Source organism: Spermophilus citellus, assembly GCF_964194105.1.
Source record: "Spermophilus citellus genome assembly, chromosome: 5".
In the NCBI taxonomy this organism is placed as follows: domain Eukaryota; kingdom Metazoa; phylum Chordata; class Mammalia; order Rodentia; family Sciuridae; genus Spermophilus; species Spermophilus citellus.
Genome location: NC_138186.1, coordinates 2,182,012 through 2,196,396, shown reverse-complemented (window position 1 = coordinate 2,196,396; position 14,385 = coordinate 2,182,012). Strand labels below are relative to the sequence as shown.

Below are 14,385 nucleotides of genomic sequence, written 5' to 3'. Positions count from 1 at the left end.
GTGCAATTTGCTGTATATTACTTGTGTCCAGTAACCTTGCTAAATTTTCTTTTTATTTCTAATAGCTTTTTTGCTACTTTGTTTAGTATTTTCTATCTCCACAATCACATCATCTTCAAAAAGACAGTTTTTTCTTCCTTTTAGATAACTACACCTTTAATTTCTTTTTTTTCTTTGCTTTCTTTTTTAAAATTTTGCTTAGAAGGAATAGCTAAGTTTCCTGTATAATATTAAATGAAGGTGGGACGATTGGTAAGGTTGGTTACTCTTCTTGTTCTTGACTTCAGGGGAAAGCCTTTAGTCGCTCACCAATCAATACATTACCTATCGGTTTTACATAACATTCATTTTAGTTGAGAAAATTCGCTTTCCTTCTTTTTCTAGTTGACTGGAGTTTTTATTATGAATGTGTTTTGAATTGATGTGACTCTCTGTATGCAAGCACATTTATTGAGATAGTTTATGTGATTGTTTCTCCTTTATGGGTTGATTTTTAATTTCAAATTTAAGTTTCTTTTTTTCTTTTACTTTTCAGTAAGGGGTGTGGAACCCAGGGCTTCACACATGCCAGGCAAGAGCTATGCCCCTGACCCTCAGAATTCTTTAATAAAAATGGGGCTCTTCACATTTTTTTGTTTCTTCTTGAGTCGCTTTTGACAATATTCATCTTTCATGAACTTCCAAGTTTCCTCTGAATTGTCACATTTAAAGGAAGAGGTATGTCCCCTATTGTCCTTTTTCATGTTGGTAGTGGTATCACCTCTTTAATTCCTAATGTTGGTAATTTATGTCTTCTGAGTTTTCATCTTGATTAGTCAACCAAGAGTTGTATGAGATTTAATGATTTTTTTTCCTAAAGACCCAGATTAGACTTTGCTGACTTTTTAAAAAAGTATTTTTCTACTTCCAGGTAATAATAATAATAATAATAATAATAATAATATCATTATGGCAGGGATTGAACCCAGGGATACTTAACCACTGAGTCACATCCCCAGCCATTTTTCTTTTTCTTTCTTTCATTTTTTTTTGGGGGGGGCACTGAGGATTGAACCCAGGGCCTTGTGCAGGTGAGGCAAGCTCTCTACTAACTGATCTATATTCCCAGCCCCTTATTTTTCATTTTAATACGGGGGGGGGGGGTTGCTAAGTTGCTTAGGGCCTCCCTAAGTTGCTGAGGCTGGCTTTGAACTTGTGCACTTGAGGTCCGGCTGCCTCAGCTCCGGGCGTCTCTGGGGTTACAGATGTGCACCACAGTGCCCAGCCGTCTCAATGCAGTTTGCCATTTCCTTTCTTCCTTGAGTTTTATTCTCTCTCTTTTCCACTAAACACCCCCGCCCCACACCCCCGCCCCCTGCCCAGGGTGGGATGGTGAGAGCTCACATGCCCCTGCCCCTGCAGGAGTTCTCCACAGTGCCGCCTGCCACTCCCTGGCATGGGGCTGTTTGTGGACTGAGCCCGCCCGGGCTTGCCCTGCACAGCTGTATGTGGAGAAGCAGCAGGGACTGGGGGCGCCTCTGGGCGGGCCTGAGCTCTGTCGCATGGCCCTCTGCCCTGCTGGCTCCAGCCTCCTGGCTCAGGGACCCTTGAGGTCCCCTCTTTGCAGCCACACCTGAGACTTCCAGAGGGCATCTGGGCAGTCTTGGTGATCACCTCTTGCCTCCTGTTTTACCTGACGTCCAAAGTTTGGAAAACAGGAGTTTATAACCTTCTGTACGCTTCTCCGTGTTCTGATGGGCGAGAACAGCCAATCCGTGTCCCTCCCTGTGGCCAGAGGCAGAGTGCCCCTCGCTGGCTTCTGGAAGTTTTCTTTTCCTCCCACGCTCTTCTGCGTTTCTTGGAGTGTTTGTTGTGGTCTCTGGCTTTAATGATCAGGGCTTTCGCAAACATCAGAAAACGTGATATCTTTTAAAACTTCATCTTGGAAATTACATACCGTTTTTCTGCTCTTTCACTGGTCTCATGCTCTTTCTCTGGTGCCTCCAAATTTCTTGGGTGTTTGTATTGAACAGTGAGTGTCCTTGGCGTGGACACGCACACCTCTGATCCCAGCTCCTTCTCAGGAGGCTGAGGCAGGAGGATGGCAAGTCCAAGGCCAGCCTGGAAAACTTAGCAAGATCCTGTTTCAAAATAAAAATAAAAAGCGTTGGGGTAGCCTAGTGGTACAGCACCTCTGGGTGTACTTCCCGGTGTGAGAAAAATAAAATAGAAAGAAATAAACTTGCTTTTTATTCTTTTTCCTTGCTTTTTATTCTCATTCTTTTTGTTCTTTCTCCCTGTTCTGCTGAGTCAGTTATCATCCCTCCATTAACTCTCTTGGTTGCCCAAATTAAATTCATTTTTGCTACCATCTCCTATATTCTTTGTCCTTGTGGATTTATGCATTTTTAAAGAAACATGAACATTTAATGATTTATATATACTTTATGTCAATTAGATTTCATTTTTAAGAATAGTTTTAGTTTTACAGAAAAACCGAGTGGGATGTTCAGTGTTCTTAGATGCGTTCCCCACAGTTTGTCCTCTTATGAATATTTCCTATTCTGTGTGGTACAGTTGTTACAATTAATGAGGCACTCTTGATACAATATTAACTAAAGCCCATACTTCAGATTAGGGGCTCAATGCATTTTTTGTTCTTCCCTTCCATTGGGAAGAAGTAGAGATAAATACAAGTGCCAGTCCCCTGGGGTTAACAGACCGCCCGCTGTGCGGCTGATGGCTCCTCTGCCTTTCTGTTCTCTCTCTCACCCTAAATCTAGTCATCTGTTCTTTTCTCTTCTCACCTTTTCTATCTCCAAATCTTTATCCCATTGCAATTTACCTTCTTCTTCATCATTTAAAAATTATCTTTATCTTTAAAGATAAAGTTTATTTATCTTCATTTTATGAGCTAAAATTTATCTTATAAAGAAAAGAATACCTTCCTGATTGCCAGATTCAAATAATGCATATTATTCCTTATTGCATTTGATCTTAGCAGAACAGGGTACTGTTAAACCTCTCTTCCTTCTTCAGGGTATCATGTTTTTCCTGACTTCCTGACTTGACACCCTGTCTTCGTGGTCTCAGGCTTCTTTGGTGGTTGGCCCTTCACAGTTCTGCAGGAGCTGTTGTCTGGGATCCTTAGGTAGGTGGTCAGGAACATGAAGATGGCAGAGGCAGGGTACATGAAAAATGGCATTGCAGGACAGGACAGGGAGATAGATGACTCATCATGTCCTTGTGTAGGATAGGTCCCATAGCCATGTCACTCCCACCACTGAGAACTTATCACCTTTGATGACTTCTGTCCCAGGTTTGGTATTCTAAGGCAACCAATGGGCGTAATCTAATCAGGCATGGGAAGGTAACCAATGGGAGCAAACAGGGTAAGGTCTTCAATCAGTCTGCATCAGGAAAAGAAGGCCACACAGCCCAGCACACCAGACACTGATTTCTAGACATCAGGGCCTTGAGCCTCTCTCTCCTGCTTGGCTGACTTCACTCCACCTTAGGAGTACTACTTCCACCTCCACCTTCAATAAATCCATTCTTTGCATATCTTGCTTAGTTCTTTGGGATACCAATGACCTGGACCCCTAATGGGTACCCTGACCATAACAGGATGACACCCACAGTGGTCCTCAACTCTTGGTGTTCACATGCATGCGAGGCTTCCTCTCAACGGACCAGGCTGAACCATGAGACCAGTGAAAGAGCAGAAAAATGGTACTTAATTTCTGAGATGAAGTTTTAAAAGACACCACATTTTCTGCCTTTTATCCCCTCTCCCTTTCTCTCTTGGTCCCTTCACCCAGGCTGCTCTGTGGGGATTCCATGAAGCAGCTGTGTAGTTCACCAGCACAACCTCTGGCAACTGAGTGTCCAACTCACATTTGTTGAGTGAGTTTATAAAAGGACCCCACTGTTATTTAACTCTTTCCTCCATCTATGGGTTTCTATTGCATTCAACACATTTCGGTACCTAGGAAATTTTCCATTTGCTTTATAATATTGTAAAAGGGTTCAGCTCGATTGAAACTTACAAAAGTGTTCAATTAATTCACCACCTACTATGTGCTGGCACTGGGCTAGAAGCAAGGCCATCAAAGACTACCTGAATCATCTTCCAAAGGAAAGGAGTGCCGTGTGAGTAGATGAGGCCAACTCCTGGTCACTGTCTACTTCCCATGGAGCCTGGCCCAGCAGCCTGACAGAGTGACATGAAAGCCACAGTAAAATGAACTTTGGAGATCTTATATTCTAGGTTGAATATTTTACCCCTAAGAACTATGACGTTGCTGTGTGCAGTGGCGCACACCTGCAATCCCAGCAGCTTGGAAAATTCAACCAGGAGGATCACAAGTTCAAAGCCAGTCTCAGCATCTTAATGAGGTCCTAAGCAATTTAGTGAGAACCTGTCTTATAATGAAACATAAAAATGTTTCAAGTAAAAAATAATTTATTGTATACTTCAAATTAGTAGATTTGTAATGTTTTACTACAAAGTAATAAAAGTTTGGATATGATGGTTACAAAAAAAAAAAAAAGACTGGGGATGTGGCTCAGTGGTTGAGAAACGCTGGGTTCAATCCCTCCCCCCAAAGAACTATGTGACTTTGAGAGTCACTGCACAAATCTGAACTTATTTCCTCATAGCAATAAAGATTCCTTGAGTGCACTTTTGTAGCTCTGGGAGCCACTGGGTAGTTCAGTCAAGACCCTTGTTTCCTCTCTCTCCTCAGTGGTCATTCACTGTCAGAAGCATACTTGACTGAATGACGGATTTTGCATTTGTATTTGGAGTGGGGTATGAGAAGCATGATGTTAACTGTCCACACCAATTATAAAATGCATTCTGATTTCTTTAACGTTAAAGTAAGAAGGTGCTTCTCTGAATCAAGACCATAGGATATCTATTGAAGTGCTCAAGTGTTCTGAAAATGGAAAACTATTGTCTAACTGTGAGCTCTGATTATGGCATACTCAAATAGATGTTTTCTGAATTAATGAGGTGATTTTCCTTCTTTTTTGCTTAATCCTATTTATTAAGAATTCACTCTATTTTGCTTTTATTTTTGTTAGGGAAAATTTGAAAATACACAGAAGGGAAACCAGCAAATTCCAATTTACCTGTTATCCGGTTACAAGGAAAATCAACACAGGGCCTCCCTGGGTTAACCGATATCCCTCTTCAGAGGTTAGTCAACAACATGCCTTCTGGATTATTTTCAAGTAACACTCCAGATCTTATATGATTTAGTTCATACATACTTTTAAGGAGTATATCTTGTAGCCATTTGCCTCTCATTTTCTATCCATGTAAAACAAGCTTTCTCAGAGTCCTTTACCAGCTCAGTTGGCACTGCACACTTCTGAAAGGTCCACATTGATCCAGTTGGGAAATACACTTCTTTAAAAAGGCCTCTTACTGGGCTGGGGATGTGGCTCAAGTGGTAGCGCGCTTGCCTGGCATGCGTGCGGCCCGGGTTCGATCCTTAGCACCACATACCAACAAAGATGTTGTGTCCGCCGAGAACTAAAAAATAAATATTAAAAATTCTCTCTCTCTCTCTCTCTCTCTCTCACTCTCCTCTCTCACTCTCTCTTTAAAAAAAACAAAAAAAACAAAACAAACAAACAAACAAAAAAAAAAAACGCCTCTTACTAAAGACAGTTACTGAGCATGGGAGGTTAGTTTGAAAATCACGTGGGAGAAAGAAGCTGGGAATGGGGCTCAGTGGTAGAGCACAGGCTTAGCATGTGTGAGACTCTGGGTTTGATTCCCAACACCAATAATAAATAAATAAATAAATAAGATCAATCTCAATTTGGGGAGTGAAAGCCCTTGGTTCTCCTCACCTCTCTGAGTATCTTCCATTTTTTAAAAGCCCACCCCACCTTGGTACTGGGGATTGAACCTAGGAGTGCCTGACCACTGAGACACATCCCCAGGCCTTTTTGTGTTTTATTTTGAGACAGCGTCTCCCTAAGTTGCCTAGAACCTCACTAAGTTGCTGATACTGTCTTTAAACTTGTGATCCTGCTGCCTTAGCCTCTGAGCCCCTGAGATTACAGGTGTGTGCCACTGTGCCTGATTTCTTCTTTTTGTTCTGTTTCTGTGGGTTTAATCATTATATGATATGGTTCTAATGATAGTATCTATCTTGGGTCATTATGGAAACATGAAGCATTTTCAGCAAATTGCTTTTATTCCAAGAGTATTCTCTCACCATCATGAATCATAAAGTGAACTATACTGATACAAATGTACCTGTAAATTTTAAAAAATGCATAAGTTTTACAAAATAATTAGCTACTCAGTATATGTCTAGTTTATGTCTTAGTAGCCATTTCCAAATCAGCCACTGTGTTTGACATTTTAGAAGCTCAAGTTCAGTGGGGATTCCCTGAACAAAACTGTTTTTCCTTACTTTCTAATAGTTTCAGATGGCCAGTTCTAGTTGTAATGCTTAAGTACAGCCCCTTGGACACATTTACTTAGATGGGCTGTGGTGATCTCGGATGAGATGGCACTCAGTCCCAGAAGTGGTTTGACCACTCAAACAAGAAGCAAACTGCATTTGTTTTCACCAGGACTGAGGACTGTTCTTGTTACAGTGGTCCGCTTTATGCTTTGAATATAGCCCTTGTTGCTCTGCCACAAGACTTTTTAAAGGACTCATTTCTTTCTCTTGCTCTTTTCCTCCCCCCCCCCCAATCTCAGGAGAAACAGGATTACCTTTCTTCCTAATCCTAGGCAGAGTTATCAGTCCTTGTCCTTGAGCACACACCCACCACAGGAACAAGTAATTCAGATCTGGGGATGACACCAGAATATCTATATCTGAATATCTGGCTATCTCCCAGATTTAGAAGTGAATTCAACTCCAGACAGAGAACACATGGAATGTAGCCTTTGAATCACCTCTTTAAAAATCCAATTCCCTCTGATGGGCAGAGTCACACCTCTGGGTCAGAGTCCTCCTAGTTCTCCTTTTCTAGCAAAGCATTAAAACTTCTTTTTTCTTTTTCTCAAAAACATGTCCTCATGATTGTATTGGCATCAGGGAGAATGACCGAGGTCTTGTTACATTCTGGGCTGCTGATGCTCCTGCCGGTCAAGTTTCGCAGCATTATGAACAGTGCTGCTTCAATTTCTGTACTTGCTGTTCTGAAAGTATTGGAGTTTTACACTCAAGAAGTAAATGATTCAATTTCCAAATCAGCCAGTCACGGGAGACTCATTTGAATCTCCTCCTACCCAGATGCAGAAGCCAATCAGAATCCTGCTGCAGTGCAAAAGATTCTTCCATTGAAAGCTGCTTCCATTAGCAGCAGCTGAATCTCAGGACTGCAGTGCAGCTTTCCCTTTAGCCTTTCTGCCACCCAGGCCAAAGAAACAACTGGTGTCCTTTCTTTCACAGGTTACCACATAGTTTGGAACGTTTAGGGCAATTTTTGAAACTTCATTGGTATGTGCCAGAAATATCCTTTTTAATACAGTTGAAGGACAATTTTGTGATGTTAATTTTTATTTATTGCTTAAAAGATTTTAATGCATTAAGAAAATATGTAGCTTAGAGAAATTACTGTTTTGAAACAGACGGTTGAGGGAGGTCCAAAGTTCAATATAAGTTAATGAATGTTTACTGAACACCAATTTTTCATAAGGTTGTTGAGGTCCTGGGTGTAGCTCGGTGGTCGAGCACGCCTCAAGTGTGCAAGGCCCTAGGTTCTTCGACACACCCTGCCCCACCCCATTCCTGCCTTCAGATCATCTCCTATCTTATTGGGAAGAAAAACCCAAACTCAGGGAACAATTTCAAAATTAAGTAGTAAAGCTAGGCAAACACACCAGCAATGAAACACGGTACCTTATGTTCGGGTTTACGAAAAAGCGTTTCAGGCGATATATTCTACTGATTAGGGATCACGGCGACCTGAAAACCCCTGGAAAATCTGCACAAAGAAGGTACACAGATACGAATCAGATAACCCTAAAAGGAAGAGAGGGAGCCAACAGCCTGCGAGTCTGGAGAGAGGGAGTATCTGGCTGAAGCAGAGTGGGTGGTGGGCAGTCAGAGGGTCGGAAGGGGCCAGGTCTGTAAATGGGCTAGTGGCCGAAGCCAGGCGACAGCAGGACGCAGAACTAGGCTGTCGTGCGTGGGATTCCCTTTCCTTTCCTCCCTCCCCTTCTTTCTGTCTTTCAAAAACGAAACCCGATTGGACATTCAGGGACACCCCAGTCGCTGGGCGATAAAGCACGCGCCAGTATTCTGGGTCCTGCAGTTTGGGGGTGGAGCTCAGAGACGTCGGAGGGGGTTGGGCCAGGTAGTATCAAATTTAGCACTGGGTCCCCTCACCCCCAGGCTTTGGTGAATGACGTTCTGCTAGCCGAAGGAGCCCGGGGGTGAAAGGCGTTTTCCTAGGCGCCCTCACAGTTCTAACGTCTTGAGTCTGCAAACAGCGGCAGGCGACCGCCCGCTGAGTGCGCCTTGGGCGTGGTGTTCACCGATTTCGTCTAGCTCTCTCTCACCAGAAATGGGAAATTAATAACGCGGATGAAGTCACAACGTGTCTCAGGGAGAGCTGAAAAACAAAATGCATGAAAGGGCCCCAGAAAGAACCAGCTTCGGTGCAGCCAGGTCTGCAGAACTGCATCCTAACGGGCCCTCCGTCATCCCGAGCCCGGGCCTCCGGCTCTCCTCTCCGGCAGCCAGCAGATGGCTCCCGGGCTCGCTCGCACTCCCTCTTCCCTCCGCAGGCACAGGGCTTCGCGGCTCGGAGCCGGCCGCCCGGGCAGGCCTCCCGGGTGCGTCCCGCGTGGGCACCAGCGCGCAGGCCGGGGGTGGCCGGGACGAGTGCGGAGGCCGGCTCTCGCGAGGTGAGGAGTGAGCGCAGCACTAGGAGGAGGGACCGCAGGAGCAGGAGGAGGAGAAATCGCACAAGGAGGAGGAGGTAAAGGGACCGCAGGAGCGGCAGGAGGAGGGACCGCAGGATCCGGAGGAGGAGGGACCGCAGGAGGTGGAGGAGGCGGAGGGGCGGGCCGGCGCGTCGCCCGCCCTGCGGAGCCTCGGGAGGGCTCGGAAAGCCACCTCCCCGTGCCGCTGTCCCCGCCCTCTCCCACGCCTTCCGCCTGCACCTAGGGCCGTAGGTGCGGCGCCCAGGCTGCGCGGGAGCTGGCGCCAGCTGGGGCCGCGCGGAGGAGCCAGCCTGCCGGGGGGAGCAGCAGCCGGCGCCGGCGCCAGCGCCCGGAGTCCGGTCCGCTCGGCGTTCTGCAGCCCGGAGCTGCGAGGGAGCGTCATGTAGCAGCGACCGCCGCAGCCCACCTCATCTTTCCAACTGTGTGTGTGTGTGTGTGTGTTTTTTGGTGGGGTGGGGGGCGCAGCAAAATTGTATTTCCGCCCTCCGCTTTGCCCACTCGCATTTGCAAGCTGCATCAGCCTCTCCGAAACCTTCGGGGCGGGGGCCGAAAATCAGAGTTGGACTGTAACACCCCCTGCGCCTAGAGGGCAACCATGGCCGAGGAGAGCGCCGACGTTCCCCGGGAGTTGATAGGTAAGGTCGCGCGGAGGCTGTTTCCATCTTCCTCTGCGTCCTCCTCCCCTCCCCTTCCCGCCTCTGCCTCCTGCGGGTCCCCCGAGTCCCCGTGCTCCTGGGGTCGCAGCGGTGGTGGGCAGGGTCGCTGGGGGGCGCCGGGAAGTTTGCGCCCATCTGATTGCTGGGAGAGCCCGAGGCCGGAGAGGGAGGGCGGGGGCAGAGTCGGGCGCCCGGGAGGGGCCGGTGGGCTGGAGCCCCGGGCGCTGGTCCTGCCTGACCAGCGGGTGCAGCCGCAGAGAGCAGGCGGGGGCAGCTCGCGCCCGGGAGCTCCGAAAGCGAGGGAGCCGCTTTACGCTGCCCCAAACTCTGCAAAGTCCGGGAAAGCCTGGCACAAGGACAGCCGGCGACAGCACAGCAGGTCATCCTGGCCCGCGTCGGGCACCCTCCAGAAACGGCCCGCAGGATGTGCCCCCTAGCCGGCAGACCCAGGAGGAGGACTGCTCCGTGTAACGACTGGGCCCGGCAAGGCGTGGCTTGGCGTAGAAGGGAGCTGGGAGCGAAAGGGTTACGGGGCTGACGCAAACTCGGGCCAGGAAACTGAGGGTTAATGATAACAACCTTATTTTAATGATTAACCTACCGATCCCCCCATCTCTTAGGGAACCAGTGTGTGGTACCCGGTGCAAGGTGACCCATTGTTTGAGGCCCTGGAGGTTTTTCTCCTTTTTTTTGGGGGGGGGTGGGGCCTGAATTTTAAGTCTTGGGGTTTAACTTAATTATCTGGAGGGTTAAAACGCAGACCGAAATAGGCTGCGGGAGTGTTTGCACGTGTGCGTAGCATGTTGCGTTGTAGTCCGGGAACGGCGTCTGGGTGTGCGGTGTGTTTTGAGCCCCAGTGACCTATATTCCGCACTGTACGGTCGGTCCTTGGCACACCGCGCACCTACAGCTCCAAAGAGGGTGTGTAGTCGGTGCTGGCCACAAGCGGAAGTTCCAAGCGTCCATCATCTCTGTGTGGAATCTGCCCCTCTGTTGCCCTTGTGGCCCTCAGAGGACTATGCCTGGCCTTCCCACAGTAACTTCCAACTCGGCAGGTGGAACTTGATGTGAAGAAGCTGTTGCTAGTTTTGTATGGAAATTCCTGCTTTTGCTGAATTAAGAAGAAAAAGAACCCAAATAAACCGGACCCTCTACCCGAATTGAGAGTGTGAAGACTCTTCCTGCACACACCCCCTTCCATCACTGTCCCCTTTCTCTCCTCAGTTAGTTGGGTCTCTTCCAGTCTCTGTTGGAGTGAGTGACCTGTCGGGTTCTGGGAGGCCCAGACCTTTCCAATGCCCCTACCGGAAGAGGAGGCTAACCCTTAGGGCTCTTAAGGTGCCTCCAGGAGAGGGTAGAGGTTCAGTTTCACGGAGCCTGGCACTGAGCAGTTTTGGTGATTAGACTTGGGAAGGAGTAAAGGATGGAGTGGGAATAGGTATCTGGTTTAAACTGATGGTTCTCAAATAACTTTGGCATATTGTAAAAGTTGAATTTGACCCTTATTTTGAAATGGAATTTTTGTATCCTAAATGTTGCCTATCTTAGGTATCTCTCAACCAAGCGACTGGCTTTTGTAATATGCCCACGGTGACCTTTCTAGGTCTTTAAGTGGTCTGGTTGGGCTGGGATGGAGAGATTGCTGCCCTTTCTTTTTCAGGTGCTCATGAGAGTTCGGCTGTGAGCAGTTCAAAATGGTGGCCAAGGGGAGGCCTCAGTAGAGTCTCTTAAGTCAATCCCCCAAGGTGTCTAAATAATGTGTATCTTTCCAATTATGAAATTAATAAGGCTTTTTGTAGAAAAAAGTTAAGAACAAAGAAGAATAGGGTATATGTGACCCACGTCACCACTCCCCGATAGGTAGGTTTAATCTTTTGGCATATGCCCTCCCAGTTTCTCTCCGTATTCCAAAGTCCGTTCAGATGCCTGTCTCCCACAGTGCCTTCTGAGGGAGGAAGGAATACCCAGTCCTGGTGAGATAGTGGCTGCACAGAGGACTCACGGTGTGGGAGCTCGCGGACATGTCCCCTCCCCTCCGCATGCCAACCTGCTGCCTTCCTGGGACAGGACGTCCTGGTGCCATGGTCACCGCAGCTGACAATTCCCTTCTCTCCTCTCTATTCTCATTAACTCAGCAGCGCTGAACTCTGACGGTGATGGATTCCTGATAAGTCAGTTTTGGTCACCCCTTCATAAACTTGGTTAATTGTTAAACTGCACAGCACACTGTATTTGGTATGTGATCCAAAACCTTAACTGAAACCCACCGTGCAAACAGGCAGACACCTTCCTGTTCTCTTCCTGCGTCTCACTCCCCTGTGGACACAGTGGTCTGTTTCCTTCCAGAGCCAGCTCAGGGATCCCCTGCTCCCTGACACCCTCAAGTTCTCCATGGTCCTGTGTCCTGTGTGTATTCATTTAATAGCACCCTCCTGGCCTCCACTGGATGGTAAACCGAAATGAAGGGTCCATCTCTCTGGCACCCAGGAGATACCTATGGACGGGAAGTTTTTGAGGATGTGAATTGGTCAAGGTGATTACATTACAAAACACAGAACCGTGGGGACCTAGAGGAGGGAGCTACGTTTCTGAAGGATAATTAGCGTATGATCATGAGATGGACAGGACAAAGACATCCCAGAAAAGGAATAGTATCTACAAAGTCCTGGGGGTATGAAAGAGAGATGTTGGGGGTGATCAGACCTTTGAAACACACGGAAGACCGAGGTTTGGCCCTCACTGTCCCAGGGCAAGGCATTCACTAGGAGTCGAAGCAGCAGGTCACGAGTCTGACTTGAGACGCGTTCAAGTTGGGTGCCCCGGCTGTCCCCACCACTTCCACGTGTGTCCTTCCTCCAGTTCGTCTCTTTGCAGTGCCTGTGAGCTCCCTTGGGTGTTGTGCTGAGAGGCTCTTGGAAGGACAGAGGACAGGGAGTGCCCTGCTCCACCTAAATCATTTGGGCCAGTCCTGTTTCTGTGCTGATCTTCCTGGCAAGTCACTCAACTCTTCCTGTGACGCTGTGACGCGCCCCGGGGCTGAGGGGATTGATGAATTCCCGCAGAGCTTATGGCCTGTGTGGTGGGTGCTCCATCAGGTCCCCTGTGGTGCTCCTCCTCCCCTTCCCCAGCAGTCTCAGGCCATGCCCTGCCCAGCCTGGTTCTGTGCCGTGTGTTTAATACTTGCTGCAGCATCGTGCCCTCCGTACAAGGGACAGAGTAGCTGCTGATCAAATTCTTGATGATTAAAAACTATCACGCTTGTTAGAATAAGAAAAAAAAAACACCCAAAAAACAAAAAATAAAAAAAATCAGAATACTCCTCCAAGTGCCATCTCCTCCCTGATGCTTTTTTCCTTATTAATGAGAAAGTATAATGAAATTCTTCTCTACTTTCAGAAAGCATAAAGGATGTTGTTGGCAGAAAGATAAAAATCGCAGTGAAGAAGAAAGTAAAGGTGGAGGTTAAGGGAGACAAAGTGGAAAACAAGGTGCTGGTAAGTCTGGTTATTTGTGTTTCTCCAAATGTTTGAAGTAAAATTTCTATTCCCACCGTTGTCTTGATCGGGTGATTTTCCTCACACAGCCTGAGTTCCAGTGTTTTATATTCTGTTCAAAAGTTCTGGTGACCATCTTCTTTCTTTCTTTCTTTTCTTTTTTTTAGTAGCAGGGATTGAACCTGGGGACCCTCAACCACAGAGCTGCACCCCTATATCTTTATTTTTTATTTTGTGACAGGGTCTCATTAAGTTGCTTAGGGCCTGGCTAAGGCCTTAAACTTGTGATTCTCCTGCTTCAGCCTCTCAAGCCTCTGGGATTACAGGCATGGGCCACTGCGCCCGGCCTTGTGACCATTTTCTTAGATTCTTTTTCTTTTAAAGAGTAAAGTAATTTAAATTTTAGAGCTTGAAGTTTTGTGATTGTATTTCTCAAAGTTGTGATAGGCACCTCTGGTCGGATAACTAGGGCCTGTTTTTATATTACTTGAAGTCTGATGATAAATGGAGCTGATTTATCATCTTTGCTGTGGTTGATGATCTGACTTTATTTACAAGGCCTCATGGAGGAGTTTAAAAAGTCATCTCACATCTGTTTATGTGAAATTTCTCAAATGTTGATCTAAAGGGCGAGGACCTGAGGTTTTGGTGTTTCAGGGGAAGCGCCTGCTGGAGGTGGTATCTGCTTGCATTGCCCCTGGGCTTGGGGTTCCCTCCAGTGTGTGAGAGGAGTCTCTGGGGGGCTGAGGGTAGACCCCAGGTCACAAGTGCTCAGGGGCTCAGCAGAGACGACTGGTACCTTTAGAGAGAAGAGAAGGCTTTGTGATATTTCAGTGGTTTCTGGGTTGAGATTGTGGCAAATCTAAACTTATTCTTGAGTGGAGAGAACATTCTAATTTTATATCAGAAATCTCAAAACATGCAAAAATAGAGAATAGTATTGTCCTGAACTCTCTGTACTCATCACCTGGCTTCAGTGATTTTCAGTGTTTTTCCAATATTATTTCATCTATTTCTTGGAGCACTCTAGAACAAACTCCAAGCCTGTGCTGTTTAGAGTAGTTTTAATGTTCCATTTTTGCAGTTGGAGTTGCTGCAGAATTTAAAGCGCCTTTTGGATAATGTCTGTCTTGAGAATCTTATAAAATTTCTAACTCCAGTGTGTGTTGGTTGGTTTGTTCTGCGGGGCTTTGGGGGGGGGGAGGAGGGGAGCTTGTGCTTGCTGGGCGTGTGTCTGCGCTGAGCTGCACCCCGGCGCTGCTGCTGTCTTGTAGCTGTGAGCATGGTGTTGATGGATGGCTTCTGTTTCTCTCCTGTTCCTGCAACA

General features: G+C 47.0%; 1 protein-coding gene across 9 annotated transcripts in view; it reads left to right on the top strand.

Annotated features, from left to right (window-relative positions):
- Window positions 1–8,073: 8,073 nt before the first annotated feature.
- The window catches only part of CARMIL1 (capping protein regulator and myosin 1 linker 1), a 244,063-nt gene continuing 237,751 nt past the window's right edge, over window positions 8,074–14,385 (top strand). For 3 of the 9 annotated variants that reach the window (XR_014022100.1, XM_081295124.1, XM_081295123.1), the window contains exons 1-2: window positions 8,983–9,543; window positions 12,961–13,058. Coding sequence is in view for 4 of the 9 variants with exons in the window: in XM_081295124.1 (XP_081151250.1) it covers window positions 9,504–9,543; window positions 12,961–13,058 (138 nt within the window). In the remaining 5 variants the exon portion in view is untranslated. Of the gene's footprint in view, window positions 8,944–8,981; window positions 9,544–12,960; window positions 13,059–14,385 lie in introns of those variants that run through there. The other 6 variants (XR_014022096.1, XM_081295125.1, XM_081295126.1 and 3 more) reach the window with 3 other exon arrangements.